Source organism: Corella eumyota, chromosome 6, assembly GCF_963082875.1.
Source record: "Corella eumyota chromosome 6, kaCorEumy4.1, whole genome shotgun sequence".
In the NCBI taxonomy this organism is placed as follows: Eukaryota; Metazoa; Chordata; class Ascidiacea; order Phlebobranchia; family Corellidae; genus Corella; species Corella eumyota.
Window position 1 is genome coordinate 4,779,649 of NC_137495.1, and position 15,043 is coordinate 4,794,691.

Here is a 15,043-nt window from a genome sequence, read left to right on the forward strand (position 1 = left end):
AATGTTATTTTTTGTAGATTTTACAGACACCGTTACAGGCATCACCATTGGGGAGGTAAATATACTTAATTAAATACAAATTTGATAAAAAATATTTATGCTTTTTTAAATGTAATTGCTTATTGTATATATTGCCCTTCAATCTCTGTTATACAATAGCTACGCATTTCATATTTAAAGCAGTCAAAACAAATCCAAAAACTTTTTTTAGATGAAGAAGCCAGAGAAATAGAAAAGGAATCAACGAATTTGGATGAAGACGACTTTGCTTACTGGAAAGCAATTAGCGACGAACTTAACCTGTTGCGAAACGACTACGAACTATTGCAATAATCACAGTTAATTTAAAGTTGTATTTTTAAAATAAAATGCGTAGAAGTATTTTTTCTTATTAAATTGAAAGATTTTTTATCAATAAAAGAAGTAAAGGTTAACATTATTGTGTAGTTTTTTTTAATTTACTTGGTAAAAAATATGTTCAACATATATGCTATTCAAAAATACTCTATGCTTTAACATAAGAGAATAAATAATAAATACAAACAAATAATAAAACCACCAATATAATCTAACAAAAGTTTATAATTCTTTCACGTTATTATACCTTCTGCCATTCGACATAATTGTAAATTTCAAGATTTTTAAAAGCATATCAAAGCAACATGTGCTACCTTTCGTTTTCTATTTCCTGCAGTAGAAGTTTAGCTTGCGCGGATGCAAAGGCAAGAGTGCACCTCCTATTCGGAGTAGCGACTGTCATACAATGCATTATTTCACGAAATTTGTTGTAATATTTATCCGGGATAAGGCCTCGAACTGGTATAACGAGCCACCTTCCTATACCGCAGGTATGTAGGTTAGAGTCAAAACCACTAAAGCAAAATAAATAGTTAAACAACTACTCTAACTGATCAAAAACTCAAAATAAAACGACTTTAAAAACCGATACCCTCCGTTGTTCGCAAAAGGCTTTTTGTATTTAAATCTGTTTTGTTCAAACATAAATTATTAAACGAGATATTATTTACTGGCAAGTGTTGTTAACGCAATATCCATCTCTCTCTCGACATGAATAATAAATCTTGTGGTTAAGAGCGTTGGGTCCCCATAAGTTACCTCCGGGTTTGGGGCAATCAGTATCTCGTCTACATGACAACCTAAACAATAATACCAATTTGAATGGTTTTAAATTTTCCTGAAATAATTTCGAAAATGTATTAAAGGTTATTAGATCGACCAAAGCCTACATATTTATTTCAAATCTCTAAAATAATTGTATGTAATTATACAATATAAATTATTCCAAATATACAATGTGCTTCAATTATTACCAAATCCCTTTATCACAAACCTTGAAAAGAGGGGCACTTCGTTATAAAACAACAACGAATCAGCATCTACTATCGTAATATCAAAATTCTCATGATTGTAAAAGAAGTTTGAACCCGAAATGTCTTCAACAAATATGTTGTGCTTTTCAAACTGTGCAAAAAACGAAATAACCTAGAAAATAAAAGATATCAAATTAAAATAAGCTAGTTTAAACGAATTTGAAATTGCCCTGTTAATTTCAATTTAAACCTTTGCTATCCAAGTAATTGCCATCAAGGCTGAGTCGGGCCTTGATTTTATATTTTCCATAACATCATAAGCCATCGAGCATTTTTTATCGTTCGCGTCGCCCGTGCAAATCGGGACTCCGTTGCGAACTCTTGTGACAATATAAACGACTTGATTAAACGTTACGCAAGATAATAGTAATTGTGGGGAGCCCACGAACCCCAAAAGCTCTAGTTTTTGTAAGTTTTTGATTTCTCGAAAAGCAGAGTTGTATCTGTAATATAAGACAATTTATAATTTTTTTTACCTAAAAAAACACTATTAATTCCATCTAAACAATTTAAGCTTATAAAAGATTAAACAATACACAGCATTTAATGTTTTAAACGCCAACAACACCAATACTTAAAAATCTCATTTTTTATTTTTTAATCTGTTAACCGGTCATGCTATTGAGTTACATACTAAAGAGCTTGGGTTCATATTATGTGCCCCACAGGTAGTGGTTTATGGGTAGCTAGCAACTCAGGAAAATCGGGTATTTTTTTTAAAGGAAAATTTTTAGCAAAAACTCAAAAAATAAACTAACCTGTATTGTTCTGTTTCTGAACTTTCGTTGTAAAGATTTGCTACTTTTATCACCACGTTGACCACGTGACCGTCTACGTCACTAATCGTCGTGTAATATACCGCACGATTGCCGACGTCATTTTCCTTTCTGTTACGTCACAAAAAAACTTACTAATTGTTTTGATAAAATTAAATTTTCGTACCTATTCTAATTTTTTAATTTACTTAAAATTCATTTGTAGTAATAATGAGTAACATTTTTTATATGTACATTATAATTTTGAGCTACAAATAAACTGTATTTACCTATGTATGGACGTTCTTTCATTTTCTAAATCAGCAATAAGCTTGTCGACGTCTTTACAGCCTAATGAAATACTAATTACTGGCTTTAGTGTCACGTTTTTTCTGTCTTGATTGGCAGTTAAATCACTTTTTTTCTTTTTACTCGTGGTCAAAACCTTTGTTGACAATATTCCAATATTTTTCCGAACTAGTGGCACTTTTGGTTGGCTGTCTGTCAACAAAAGTGACAATTCTTTATGTCTTTTCACAACGTAGGCATCGTTACACTTCTGGTTGTTGTTTTGCTTAATAACTAATATCCCGACGTACATTAAAACCAGAATAGTGGCAAGCTGGCGTATTATTCTCGATCTAAAACCGCTGATATTATACATTTGGTGATAATCTCCGCGTGACACCCTGTCATCTAATTATTGCCTAAATCGTTTATTGCTGTTCGGTCACATCCGGAATATTACGAAAGTGTTCTATAAAAAAACAAACTATTGGCATTTCATGCTGTTAACCTTAATACAGCATTACAATTTTCCATGAATAGATTTCGTGAAAGTTCTAAAACTTTCTAACGATCTGTCTCAAAAAATTCTTATTCATTCTAAGCGTTGAAATAACTTAAGCGCTTAAAGAACGTACTCAATTAACTTTTCAGGTAGCACTTTGTGCTTGTTTTAATTATTAATGCTTTGTAACGTTAAGCCCTACATAAATGTAACCTAATACCTCCTGTACTAACCAAATAAATTAAATAACATAACTTATGTAACTGATCTCTGCTATTAGTAACAGTTATGTATAATGAAGATCAAGTTGTCTGCAGGAGTCTTTCCTTTAACACCGCCCCAGGTTAATGTTAAACGACTCTCAAGTCTAAATATTTATATAACATATGTTTTGGAAAACGTGTATATTTTTTTAGTTTTAGGAGAATGTATTTTTGAATAAGCATTTAAACTTAAGTGTAAAAAGTGTATGACCTCGCGTGGCTTATTAAGTTACATTTTATTTCTTTTTTTTGTAAGTTATGATTGTGTAAAATTGAAATATAAATTACACAATTTTAATATAACAAAAAATAACTACAGAAAAATTAACGCCGAAATTTTTAATATTAACTTATTTAAAAAAATAAAATTAAAAGATGTAAAAATAAAAGTCACTGTGACGTTTTTAGTTTTTTCCGCGTAACCGCAAAATCAATTTAGACGACGTCACGATAAAGACAAAAATGTTTCGAACAAAAACCAAAAGCCCTCGGGCTAATAACGTGAAAACCAGTTTTCTATTTTTTTAATAGCATTTGCATTGAAGGGGCACACAATATATATAGAATATTGGCTTCCTAAATTGGTCTTAATTGATAAATAGATATGTATATACATAAATACCATAACACAGATTTAGTTGTCTTAAGGAGTTGTAATACTTAAGAAAATCACCGTAGGCAGAATTTTAAGTAAATATTTAAAATATAGTAAAACATTAACTTATTCGTAACTCATGTAAGTTAAATTCTATAATAGTAATAATTCAGAAAGTTGGGGTATTGTTAGGTTGTGCCCCCTTAAAATCTTAAACTTTAAGGACCTTATTTTTCTAATTATGATTTATTGTATGTTGCAGGAAAGTTATTTAAAACAGTAGTTACAACAACTAAAATTTATTTAAAGATAAATATAAGTATGATTTAGCAGACGTGTTACAAGTTTAACACCAACTATATATATCACCATAGAACAATTTAACCAAAACAATGACTAGAGACAGAAATATAATGAATCACAAAAGGAGATATTTTATAATTAATTTAATTCCCGGGCCGAGCGATTTATTTATAGCCTTGGTTATTGCCACCACATATTTAATGTGCCAAATTTACATCAACGTAGCCAATAAAAGTCACTGTAATGACCGACGTCACGCATATGACGTCATAGAAATGAATGAAGCAGAAATGTACACAACACAAGCGGTTTCTGAGTTTGAAAATCAGATTATCCTGGAGTTTAGAAGTCTAAATCAAATTTGTGACGACAACACATGGAATGCAAATGAATGTCGGGGAAACTCTTGTACGAGAGTATTGTGGGAAAACGCAACAAATGTGGATAATACTACAGATTGTAAGTCATGTTAAGAAGATATTTATGTTCTCTAAACCAAACATCTTAAGACTAAATCATTACGAATACTCTATTGTATAAAAACATTTTTTAAATTTAATTTCAAAAAAGACATCATAACATGTTGTTTATGCTTTATATTTTCCTTGATTTAATTTAATTTACATGTATTATAATAATCAATATTTTATGGATGTCTAATACTTTAAGATACTACAAGAAAGCCCAAAACAATCCCAGTAAAAGCTACACCATACACGTAAGTAAACCTTTAACACTACACCTAGTCATTTAAATATGATCATCATATTTTCAACAAGTTACAAAACTGTAGCAACTGACCAATTACTATTTCACTAAAATTTATTGGGTACAAGATGGGATCTAAAGCTAATATTTATAAATGTTTACAGTGGTATTAAGTTAATGAATTGCGAAGAAATGAGCAAATTATTCGAAAGAGAAATGTCAATTGAATTTGTAGAAGTGCCGACACCAGCCAATGAAGTTTTGAGCGGACTTAAAATAAAACGAGGAACTGTCAAACCTCCTTTCTTTAGCGCAACACGTTTTGTCAACATAAAAGAGGTAAAATTGTAGAATTTTCAACATCCATTTGTTGCATTATTGTTTTTAAACTTACAACACGATTCAATCAAGAATAATACATGCGTTATTTTAATAAGAATTTGTTTATAAATAATGCTTCCAACAACCTACATTTAAATAACAATTACTCTCAGGCTGATGTTAATACTAAGGGTTACGAATACCTAGTCAACGAACTGGAAAAACGTCAGAGGTTGGGTTGGAATATTCCAGGCCTGCAAGAATTTTACGGTGCTTGTAAAACTGAGAAAAAAATACGACTAGCAGATGAATTTGTACAGGTACGTATAAAATAGAATATTACAAATAAAATTTGATAACTTAAAACTTTCAAAAAGTTTAATGATTTCAGTAAAACTTTAAACACGTGACTGTAACTTTTCATATGTCTTTCAGGGACCTTCACTCTGCGACGAAGAAATAAAATACAACGATCAATTTGAAGGAACTGTGTGTTACAATATGCAGAAACTAAAGTAAATAATAAAGCATTACTGTTTTTTAATTTCAATTCAAACTTTCTAAAACTAACCCCCTCTAAAACTTTTAATCAGGCATTTAATCAACAAAATAGAAGACAGGCCGAAAGCTACATTGAAGTTTATTTCAAGTATCATTTGCTTGTTTGGTGAACTGGAAAAGAAAAAGTTTTTTGTGGATAATATTCACGGGTCCATGTTTAAACTTAAAGATATGTCTGTAAGTAGAAAATAATTTACCCAAAATACTGGCATTTTAATTCAGTTATTTTTCTTACTCTTATTCTTTAACAACTAACTAAATTTGTTTCCAAAGGTTGTTCTAACCAGTCTAGATGACGCATTATATTATGGTGGCACCAACGTTTATGGAGAAGGCATTTGCCTATATAACAGTCAATGTCCCAGCCCAATTGGCACGAATTGGTACAACGGTTCAGCGAACGATGTGTTTTATAAAAAATGCCAAGATATAAAACCAAAATGTCAGGAAAACAGGTAAAAAATATAAAACCTATGCATTAATTAACCTTTTAACCAATGTATGTCACAATTGCCATTTATATTAAACGAGAAAGACATGGTGCGCTTGGTAAAAAGTTAAAGCTGATACAACTATAGAGATGTAGAATTAAGTTTGATTCAATAAATATAAATAAAAATACTTGTTTCACTCAAAACATAAACATAAAAACTTTGGCATACTTAGATGTGTTGGGTTTAATGCATCTATGCACTTATGCGGTTTATCCCGATGGCTACAAAACTTGTACGAGTTGTTGGAAAACGACCTGGAAAAAAGCAGGTTTTTACATGCCATGACACTAGTGTCCCATTCATCTCCAGCTTATAGAAAAAGTGGGAACATGGCTTGCTTTGAGGTAAGGCAATTGAGTTTTTATAGTGAAATTTTCTAAAATTTTATGTTACATCAGTGAAAAAATAAAAATGTTTTGAATAGAACCTGCCTTGAAATTGACTATGTCAGTTTATTTCAGTTACCACTAGTACTTATTGTTTTTTAGTTGAAACAAGCTCTATACAAATACAATAAAGCAAACAAGCCTGCGACATATCGAAAAAAATCAAACAGTTTCCACGTTGGAGTTATTAAAAAACCAGCCAAAGAAAAAAAATAACTTTTTAGTTTTTTCTTTTCTTACCAATTATAAATTTGTTAAGTTTTAATAAAGAGAAATTAACATTCTATTCTTCATGATGCTTTATTCTATGCTTGCCATTATTTAAAAAATAAATCACACTACTAAGTTTTGCCAAGTTTTCTATTTCGTACGTACAAAGAGATTGGTATATTTCCCCTTTAAGTTTTTGTATTACAGCACCATGCTATAGCTTAATTTTTTGTCAAATAAATTCAAAATAATGAAGGAAATATGTTAATGTTAACATAATGGGTTTGTTTTTTGTACAACAAATAGAAGTTAGAAAAGTTAAGTTCTTTTGTTTTATGTAAAGCAACTAACGAAAACTAAAACTAGAAAATAATTAGTACCTAAATACATTGCGTTCAATTATCATACCAACTCTCCGCTACAAACGTGAAACCATATGCTTTTTAATATATACCACGTTGTATATACAATCTTCATTGCACAAGCAATAATTAAATACATAACTACACATTTAAATAATTGTTAATATATACTTGAATTCATGAATAAAATTATCGGTAGGATGATAACGTAAAGCTTTTTTTTAGGGGCTTGAAAAAAGAAGACAGTAAATCGCTTTAATAAATTATGTGCATTGCAAATTGAATAAATAAATGACTAAAAAAATTTTAACTGCTCTAAATTAGAAATTATCATCGTCGTATTTAGCCGACGGAAAAGAAATTGGATTTCCAAACTCGTCGGGTTGCTGATATTGTCTTTGTCGTTCTCTGCACAAATAAGGCATATAGATTAAAACATTACTTTTAGCCTTACAGTCATTGTATAATATAGTAATACAAAACCCAAAAAAAATCAAAAAAGTAGGTACGTTTGACTCTGTTTTTTACTAGTTTTTAAACAAGATTAACTTACTTTTTTCTGTAGCTTCGCATAAATAACACGCCTACTACTAATACAATAAGAACAACAGCAATAACGATTATTGTAATTGCTCCACCTAAAATGTAAATACAGATTTGTATAAAACGTTCTTTTTAAGCAAAAAAACAACCAATACACTAAAAATGTTAAGAAAAACATGCGTCTTAAATAAAAAATTTTAAAAGGTAAAGTGCAAAAAATGTTTAAAATTATTTTACCTGGCACTTTGTTGATAATAGGCTCTTTTGCTAAAAAAAACATAAACAGTTATAATATATAATACATAACATAATTTAAATTGTGAATTCGACATTTCAAGAAAAAACAATTTACCAAGTGTTGATTCTGGTGTTGATGAGGTGGGTGTTGTTGATGTAGTTGTTGACGAAGTTACTGTTGGTGTGGATGTTGTTGTGGCTGGTGGATCTGTAGCTGCCGTGGTTGTAGTTGATGAGTCTGTAGATGTTGGAGTTGGTGTAGATGTTGTTGTGGGTGGTGCTGTTGTTGTGGATGGTGCTTGTGTAGTGGACGGTGCTGTTGTTTGGGGTGGTGCTGTTGTTGTGGATGGTGCTGTTGTTATGGGTGGTGCTGCTGTTGTGGGTGGTGCTGTTGTTAAAATTGTCGCTGATGAAACTGATGTACTTAATGTTGTAGCTGGTGTAACAGTTGTATTTGATGTTGTAGCTAGTGTTGGTTGGGGTTCTGCTGTCTCACTTGTGGTTGTTGATGTTGTTGTCGCTAATGTTGTTGATGTTGTCGTTGTTGTAGTGGTTGTTGATGTTGTTGTTGATGTTGGTGATACTTCTGTAGTTGAATTGCCAGTTTGATCTTGAGCTTTGATGATAGGTGTTACCAAACAACCTAAACAGTCACATTGATAAAATATGCTCATGTACCCAAAATTAATTGATTTTGAATTTCAAACAAAATGAGGAATATCTTGATTAATATTGTGTGGAAAAAAATACTTACACGCAAAAAGAAATATTAGTTGTAGCTTCAACATCATTATAATTATATAAATAACCCTCCCTAATAGGTTTTTTAACTATAATATTATTTCTGCAATTTAAAAATACAATATTAACAATTCGTAATATATATACAATTGCTTTAAATGTTAAACGTGGAATCTTTCGTCATTCGATTTAGGTTCAGTAAGTGGCTTGACTTAACCGCTGGGAAATCTTAAACAAACATGAAAAACTTTACACAAAAGAAACAACATTGTGTTTGCCTGTAATAATAATCTAACTCCGGTGTAGAAGTTACAGTGTATATTTAAGATATACACATTTTTTTAATAGGTTAGCAATTTAATATGAACTATTGCGCTATCGGTAACTTTAGATTAAAAACTTAAGTGACTTTGATAATATAACTTGTCACTTTTAAAAATAATTCATTAAGTGCTAGTGTGCTACACTTACCAATATTAAGAAGCTACAACTAAGTTTTATTAATAGTTTATATATAACTATTATATCACATACTGGTGTAAACAAACTCTCTTAAATGCTTTGTTTTTACCAAGCAACAAATTAATTGACATAATACTGTCTCTATTGTATTAACTTAATCCACTTTAGATGTACAATCATTTAACATCATCTTATTCTAGTCCATTTCACGTAACTACAAATACAATACAGTTATATACTGATGGTACTGTGCTTCCACGTTAACTTGCCTGTACGGATCGACGCTTTCTTTAAACCGGTTTAGATGTTTAAACTAGCCAAGCATATCACTACGTAGGCCCGCGTTATAGGTCTCGCCAAACTTTGCTTGCCAAGAGGGAGGTGCCGTCTTTTGTTACTTAGAACATAAAAGGTTTCTTACAAACACTAAGCGAATTAATTAAACACGTAATACGCTTTACTACTTTTGAAATCACTTCTACTTTTGTTAAGAAGTGTTGTATGATACAAATTGCTTCGACTGCTGAAAATCAACTGTGTTTTTGCCCACAGGGTTTTTAGTTACAACAGCTGGTAACTACCACAAACTTGTTTAATTATATCTACGTATTAGGCCCACTTTATTAAAAATAGCTTATTGGTATTTCGCATATGCTTGCTACATTAACACTTGTACTATCTTACAACTATATATCCAGATATAATCGCCTTTGTTACCATAACTGTGTTTGTTTAATATTGTATTCATTTGTGTCACTGTTAAAACAACACTAACAGTACTTGACATGTTCGAAACAAAAAGCAACTACGAATGATTTAATCCAGACTCGCAAACGAATAAAACTCCAGAAAAACCTGTCTACTGTTTTATTAGTCATATAAACGTCGTCCCGTATTAATTATTTATTCACTGAATTATAAGAGAAAACACAAATACAAATAGAGGTACTGTACAAATTAAATACAGAAACATATAATGTGTGAATACTACTTAGGCAGCATATGTGACAAATACATTTCGCAAACACAAGCATTAAATTTATCTCTGTAAAGGGTGTCACTTTTGTAAATTTGGTCTAAACGTACAACTTCAGAAAACTATCTGTATAATTCACATTTGTTATAGCTTCAAATGGCAATTAACTAAATGGTGGGCGTATTGTTTAAACTAACAATCTAAAAATGTTCATTTAATTGTTGTTGTCTTTTCCTTAATGTATAAATGTTTACCGTTATTTAATTATTTATAAAATGACGTAGACGTTTCGAAATATAAGAAATTGATTTTGTATAAATGAATTACCAATGCACGTTCTTGGCTTAAGAGGCTTTGTTATGTAATTTTTATTTTTACATTTTTGAATTTTAAAAATGTTATTTACATATTTTTAAATATCATAACTAAGTAATTAAACGTTACCACATAACTTCACTTTCTATTTGGTTTAAATCTTTTGTAACCAGGCTATAAAACTTTATTTACCTATCTATGTATTTTACAATAAATTCTCAAAAACCAACAACTCTTAACAAAGATATTTAACTTCTTATTTACTTTGTGAGATTTCTTACTCTCTAAAATTTTTTGCCTTGGCAAACAGACTTTATTCGATATCTAAAATTTAATTTAAAATATTATAACGCCATAAATACTCGCGTTGTGCAATATTAAATATCATGTAAATTTAATTTTAACAGAAACTTTTTTGCCTTATAAACATTAATTGCTTTTTGTAAACGTGGTAGTTAAACTTGTTTGTTTCAGTTTGATAAATATGCGCGCGACAACAGTAGCGCTTTAGCGACACCTATCAATCATATATCGAGTATTGCCTCCTAGTGGAGAAAAATATTTTTTTATAGACTGTACACAATACAAAACATAGCTGTTTAAAAATATGTAACTTTATTTTGAAAATGTATTTATAAAATAAAAACGTTTTTTATTACATTTACTTAAAAAATCTTACTGATTTTAACAACCTTACTTACTATACCAAGTCTACTTGACTACCGTTAGCGTGTTTTATTGCTAGTTAAAAAGTGAATCTACATGCCAGCCTCCCTTTTTTAATAGCTGTGTATCCAAACCATATAAACTGTCAACATGTTGTTGTAAACAAGCTGTTTCTCTTGCCCCACTAGTATTATATATATGCAAGAAGTATAAAAAACTTATACATTATAAAATGTAATGTGTACAACTAGCTAACAAAGTTTTTAATTATTTAAAAGTGAGAAAATTAAATTTAAAACAATTTAACTGGATCAGCTTATATGTAACCAAATTAAAACTTGCATAAAAAATAACGTTTAAATACAAGTAGCAAAAAAAAAGCTTTCGTACAAACAGAGCCAGAAGTATAACAAGTCATTAAAATTGACTTCAGGCAGTGTTATTGTAGTTGTAGTATTGAAAAGGTTAGTCGTTAGATCGACAAAAAGAAGCAATGAATTGCAGAGTTGCATTTTAAGACCGCAACCAAGTGAGTTAAATGGGGAGATCAAAGTCCATGTATGTGGACCAAATCATTCAAAACAATAACTCAGTAAACAGGTGAACTTATTTTTATGCAAGGGTTGTCAGGTAGTCTACCTTACCTATAGTTATCGTTTATTTATAATATTTAAATATAATTTTAATATAGGCTCAGAAAATTTCTACAGCCAGCATATAGTAGTAAAATACTCCAATTTTATTGCACGTAAGTGTATACATAGCAGTTTTCCGTTTGTTTCGGATCGAATTGTTTATATTTTTGGCAGGAAATATCATTTTAAAGAAAACGGAAATACTGTAAATATGCAGGGAATTGACAATATTAAGTTAACACTACAGCGTAATACTGCAATAAATAAATAAAGGCTAAGAAATTAGAAAATGCAATAATATAACGTACAAAACGCTGGGTTAAAGGCCACATAAACTTGCCTTGTTCGTATATAATTGCATAACTAGTAGAAATACAACAAAGCATTATTTGTACCTAGATTTCCGCAAATAGAATTAACTATTTTCGACATATTGGAAAGAGAGCAAAGTACAGATTTCAATCGACCTTTGTAAGCAAATAGAAAGAAAAACAACTGTGTTATATGGCTCATGTGGTGAACTCAAGTCGTAAAACCGAGCAAAGTATTTACTTGACAAGAATATTGCTTTAATATTTGGTCTTCTAAAAATTTAATGATGCATTTTAACATTTATATTGTTTATTTATTATGCAAATTACATGTTATTGCTTAACACTAACTAGCCTGGGATGGCTTCATCAGATTGGGGTATTATTTACAGTCCCGCACTATGTAAATATATGGTTAAGTAACGTTTACTTTATTGCAATGTTAAAGCTCAGTGTAATAAAAACCTTGCGTCATTTGTACAAAGTACATACATAATATATACGTTTTTGTAAAGTCATTACTATCTTTATAGTGCAGATAGATTAATTACATTCTGTAACATTTCAAATCATTTGTATTACAGGTAATCGTAATTGATAATATGAATTAATTGTTAGGAATTATAATTATAATTGTTATGGCGGTTGTTGAGAGTCTAAGATCGGCCAAGGAAGAATTAATTGTTTTAAGGGGAAAACAGATTGAGCTTAATCAAGAAAAGGACAAACTTAACAACACTAAAAGGGTAAGTGCAAATTTTAGTATCCGTTTAAAACTTAAAAAAATTCTTTAAATTTAAAATTATAAAATGCCTTTGGTTTATTTAATGCATACGTTAAAAATTACTAAACATTTTAAAATTGGCAAATTATTTTGTCTAGGTTTTTCTTGAGGAGCTAAAACGTATCGACAGCGAACTAACGGCATGCGAAAATAAACTTCAGATTGTCGACAAAGATTTCACCGCCGCAAGATGGCGCGTTTTAAAGCTCCGACTGAAAAAGTTCTTTCGACTGACTTGCGAGTGCTTGCATTACATTTACGTTTTCCTTTCGTTCGTGCTAATCACTGTATTAAACGTAGTTCATGTTACGCTTATGCTTGCCGCCTATTTCGTTCAAACACTTCTTGAAACGCAAGAGCTAAACAACAAAGAAAAACCGGAACCAAAGCACAACTTCAAAGTTTCTTCGTGCTGGACTTAGTAGTTTATGTTTAAACACATATTGTGTTGAATCTATTAATTTAAACAAAACTTATTTTACTATATTCATTCTTTTTTACTTAAATTCTATGTAATTGTAAAGTTATATTTTGTATTTTTGTTTTACTTATTATTATCTGATGCTGTGTACAAAGTGAATATGCAATTTATGGTATTTTACGCAATTTGTTTCAATGTTTTTTAATTTGTTTCTAATATTTCTCCCTTAAAGTATTTCCTTTTAAATTTATTCGTGATAGCGTAGATGCGACTATTTGCATTTAAAAAGAATAAAAAAATGTAAATCAATTTTCTAAATCAATTTTTTTTTTGTAAATAATAGCAGTAATTAATTAATGAAGTGTTTCATTTTTTTAAAAAACAAAAACTATACAAAACAAAATATTGTAGCTTGTTTATATTGTGGTTATAATAAACAACAGCTGCATAAATCAGGTAATGTACTTAAAAAAATACGTGACACTGTTCTTGTTAAAATATTATAACAACTTTTAAAAAAAAAGTTGACAATTTTTTGTCCTGAGCAAAAGTAAAATTTGAAAAAATCCAGGTTAACACATCGGGTCAGCAGCAACCATTTTTTCGGCGCAATACCTCGGTAACTGGACCCCCTTTAGTAGAAAATCGACCAGGCCCTTACACGGTTCCACACACACTGCAAATGGAAGGCAGAGGATGTAAATACCAGCGATAAATCCAGCAACTGGCCAACCAATAAATATTAAGACAATGCACCAGAGAATTGACCAAAGAAAGTTTCCCATTTTTGATTGTTTTTGTTACCAAATTAACAATTGATTAACAATAGCTGCTCTTCGATTATAAGTACACAAGTTATACAATTGCTAGTGTCTGTAATATAATAACAATTTAACAAATAAATTATTAAGTTAAAACAAATTTCAAACATTACAATAAATTAAAAATTCTTAATTTATGAATACACTTTCATAGAACTAATTAACACCCTGTTATACTAGCAAAACAAAACTAATTTTTGTTGTGATATTTTAGATCTGTAACTCAATAACCACGCCCATTTTATAACCGAACGACCGCAGCTGATGTAACTGCATTATTAGTCTGCCAAAACCTACTACACGTTTACGTAAGAAAATGAAAGCACTGTGCTTTTATACCAGTAATACGATAAATGTGATAGATTAACTTATCCGGTAGAACGTAAGCGGTTTGGCCTGCAGCTAAAAAACTGACGTAATACCGCCTCGCTTGAGTGATCGAAATATGTCAATGCTTGTACAAGTAAAACACATACTTACACATAATATCTAACAATAACTTCCTGCCTGAATAAACTAACGGTGTAAAATTTCTGTGCAATGTATCGGCTGCAACGAAAACTCCATACTAGACAAAACATTTTAATTGCCTTATATAACCATACCGACAACAAAGTGTGTAAATGCCAAACGCATAAAATCATGGTGTTAGTAATGTTTCATGAAAGGGCAAACGCAGGGAATGTACGAAAACAATAATTTAACGAAGTTATTGAAGCTGCCACTTATAAAGCGAAACAAAGTAAATGCTAAAGTACTTAAACAGTTACGGGTGGGGTGTATAAAAATAAATTAGAACTAAACATGAACCTCTGCACTAAATATATTTTGTATACTGGTACCTAACTTATAAATTAAACTAAACGTAAACACTAAGTTCGGATGGGTTTAAACGCTAAACTTATTGATGATACAGTACTTGTTGATTTTAGCTAAACAGCAGTACATACCAGTGTATTTATTGCTATTTTACACTAACGGTTAATTTACAA

General features: G+C 30.4%; 4 protein-coding genes across 4 annotated transcripts; 2 read left to right on the top strand and 2 right to left on the bottom strand.

Moving 5' to 3' along the window:
* On the bottom strand, positions 1 to 3,203 carry LOC145754976 (uncharacterized). The gene is made up of 6 exons (XM_082571159.1): positions 2,437 to 3,203; positions 2,150 to 2,278; positions 1,582 to 1,834; positions 1,352 to 1,503; positions 1,029 to 1,157; positions 1 to 872 (listed from the first exon to the last, which is right to left on the bottom strand). Exons 1-6 carry the CDS (start codon positions 2,808 to 2,810, stop codon positions 668 to 670), a joined length of 1,242 nt encoding a protein of 413 aa, XP_082427285.1. The 5' UTR covers positions 2,811 to 3,203; the 3' UTR covers positions 1 to 667.
* An 866-nt stretch (positions 3,204 to 4,069) lies between these two features.
* On the top strand, positions 4,070 to 7,003 carry LOC145754974 (uncharacterized). The gene is made up of 9 exons (XM_082571158.1): positions 4,070 to 4,556; positions 4,767 to 4,815; positions 4,970 to 5,144; positions 5,300 to 5,446; positions 5,562 to 5,641; positions 5,720 to 5,864; positions 5,961 to 6,142; positions 6,354 to 6,525; positions 6,670 to 7,003. Exons 1-9 carry the CDS (start codon positions 4,187 to 4,189, stop codon positions 6,781 to 6,783), a joined length of 1,434 nt encoding a protein of 477 aa, XP_082427284.1. The 5' UTR covers positions 4,070 to 4,186; the 3' UTR covers positions 6,784 to 7,003.
* A 196-nt stretch (positions 7,004 to 7,199) lies between these two features.
* On the bottom strand, positions 7,200 to 8,776 carry LOC145754977 (uncharacterized). Its single transcript, XM_082571160.1, has 5 exons — positions 8,674 to 8,776; positions 8,035 to 8,562; positions 7,920 to 7,949; positions 7,693 to 7,777; positions 7,200 to 7,547 (listed from the first exon to the last, which is right to left on the bottom strand). The coding sequence occupies exons 1-5, from the start codon at positions 8,708 to 8,710 to the stop codon at positions 7,460 to 7,462; spliced, it is 768 nt and encodes a 255-aa protein (XP_082427286.1). The 5' UTR covers positions 8,711 to 8,776; the 3' UTR covers positions 7,200 to 7,459.
* Positions 8,777 to 11,768: 2,992 nt separating this feature from the next.
* LOC145754978 (uncharacterized) lies at positions 11,769 to 13,539 on the top strand. The gene is made up of 2 exons (XM_082571161.1): positions 11,769 to 12,771; positions 12,908 to 13,539. Exons 1-2 carry the CDS (start codon positions 12,664 to 12,666, stop codon positions 13,229 to 13,231), a joined length of 432 nt encoding a protein of 143 aa, XP_082427287.1. The 5' UTR covers positions 11,769 to 12,663; the 3' UTR covers positions 13,232 to 13,539.
* The last annotated feature ends 1,504 nt before the right edge of the window (positions 13,540 to 15,043 follow it).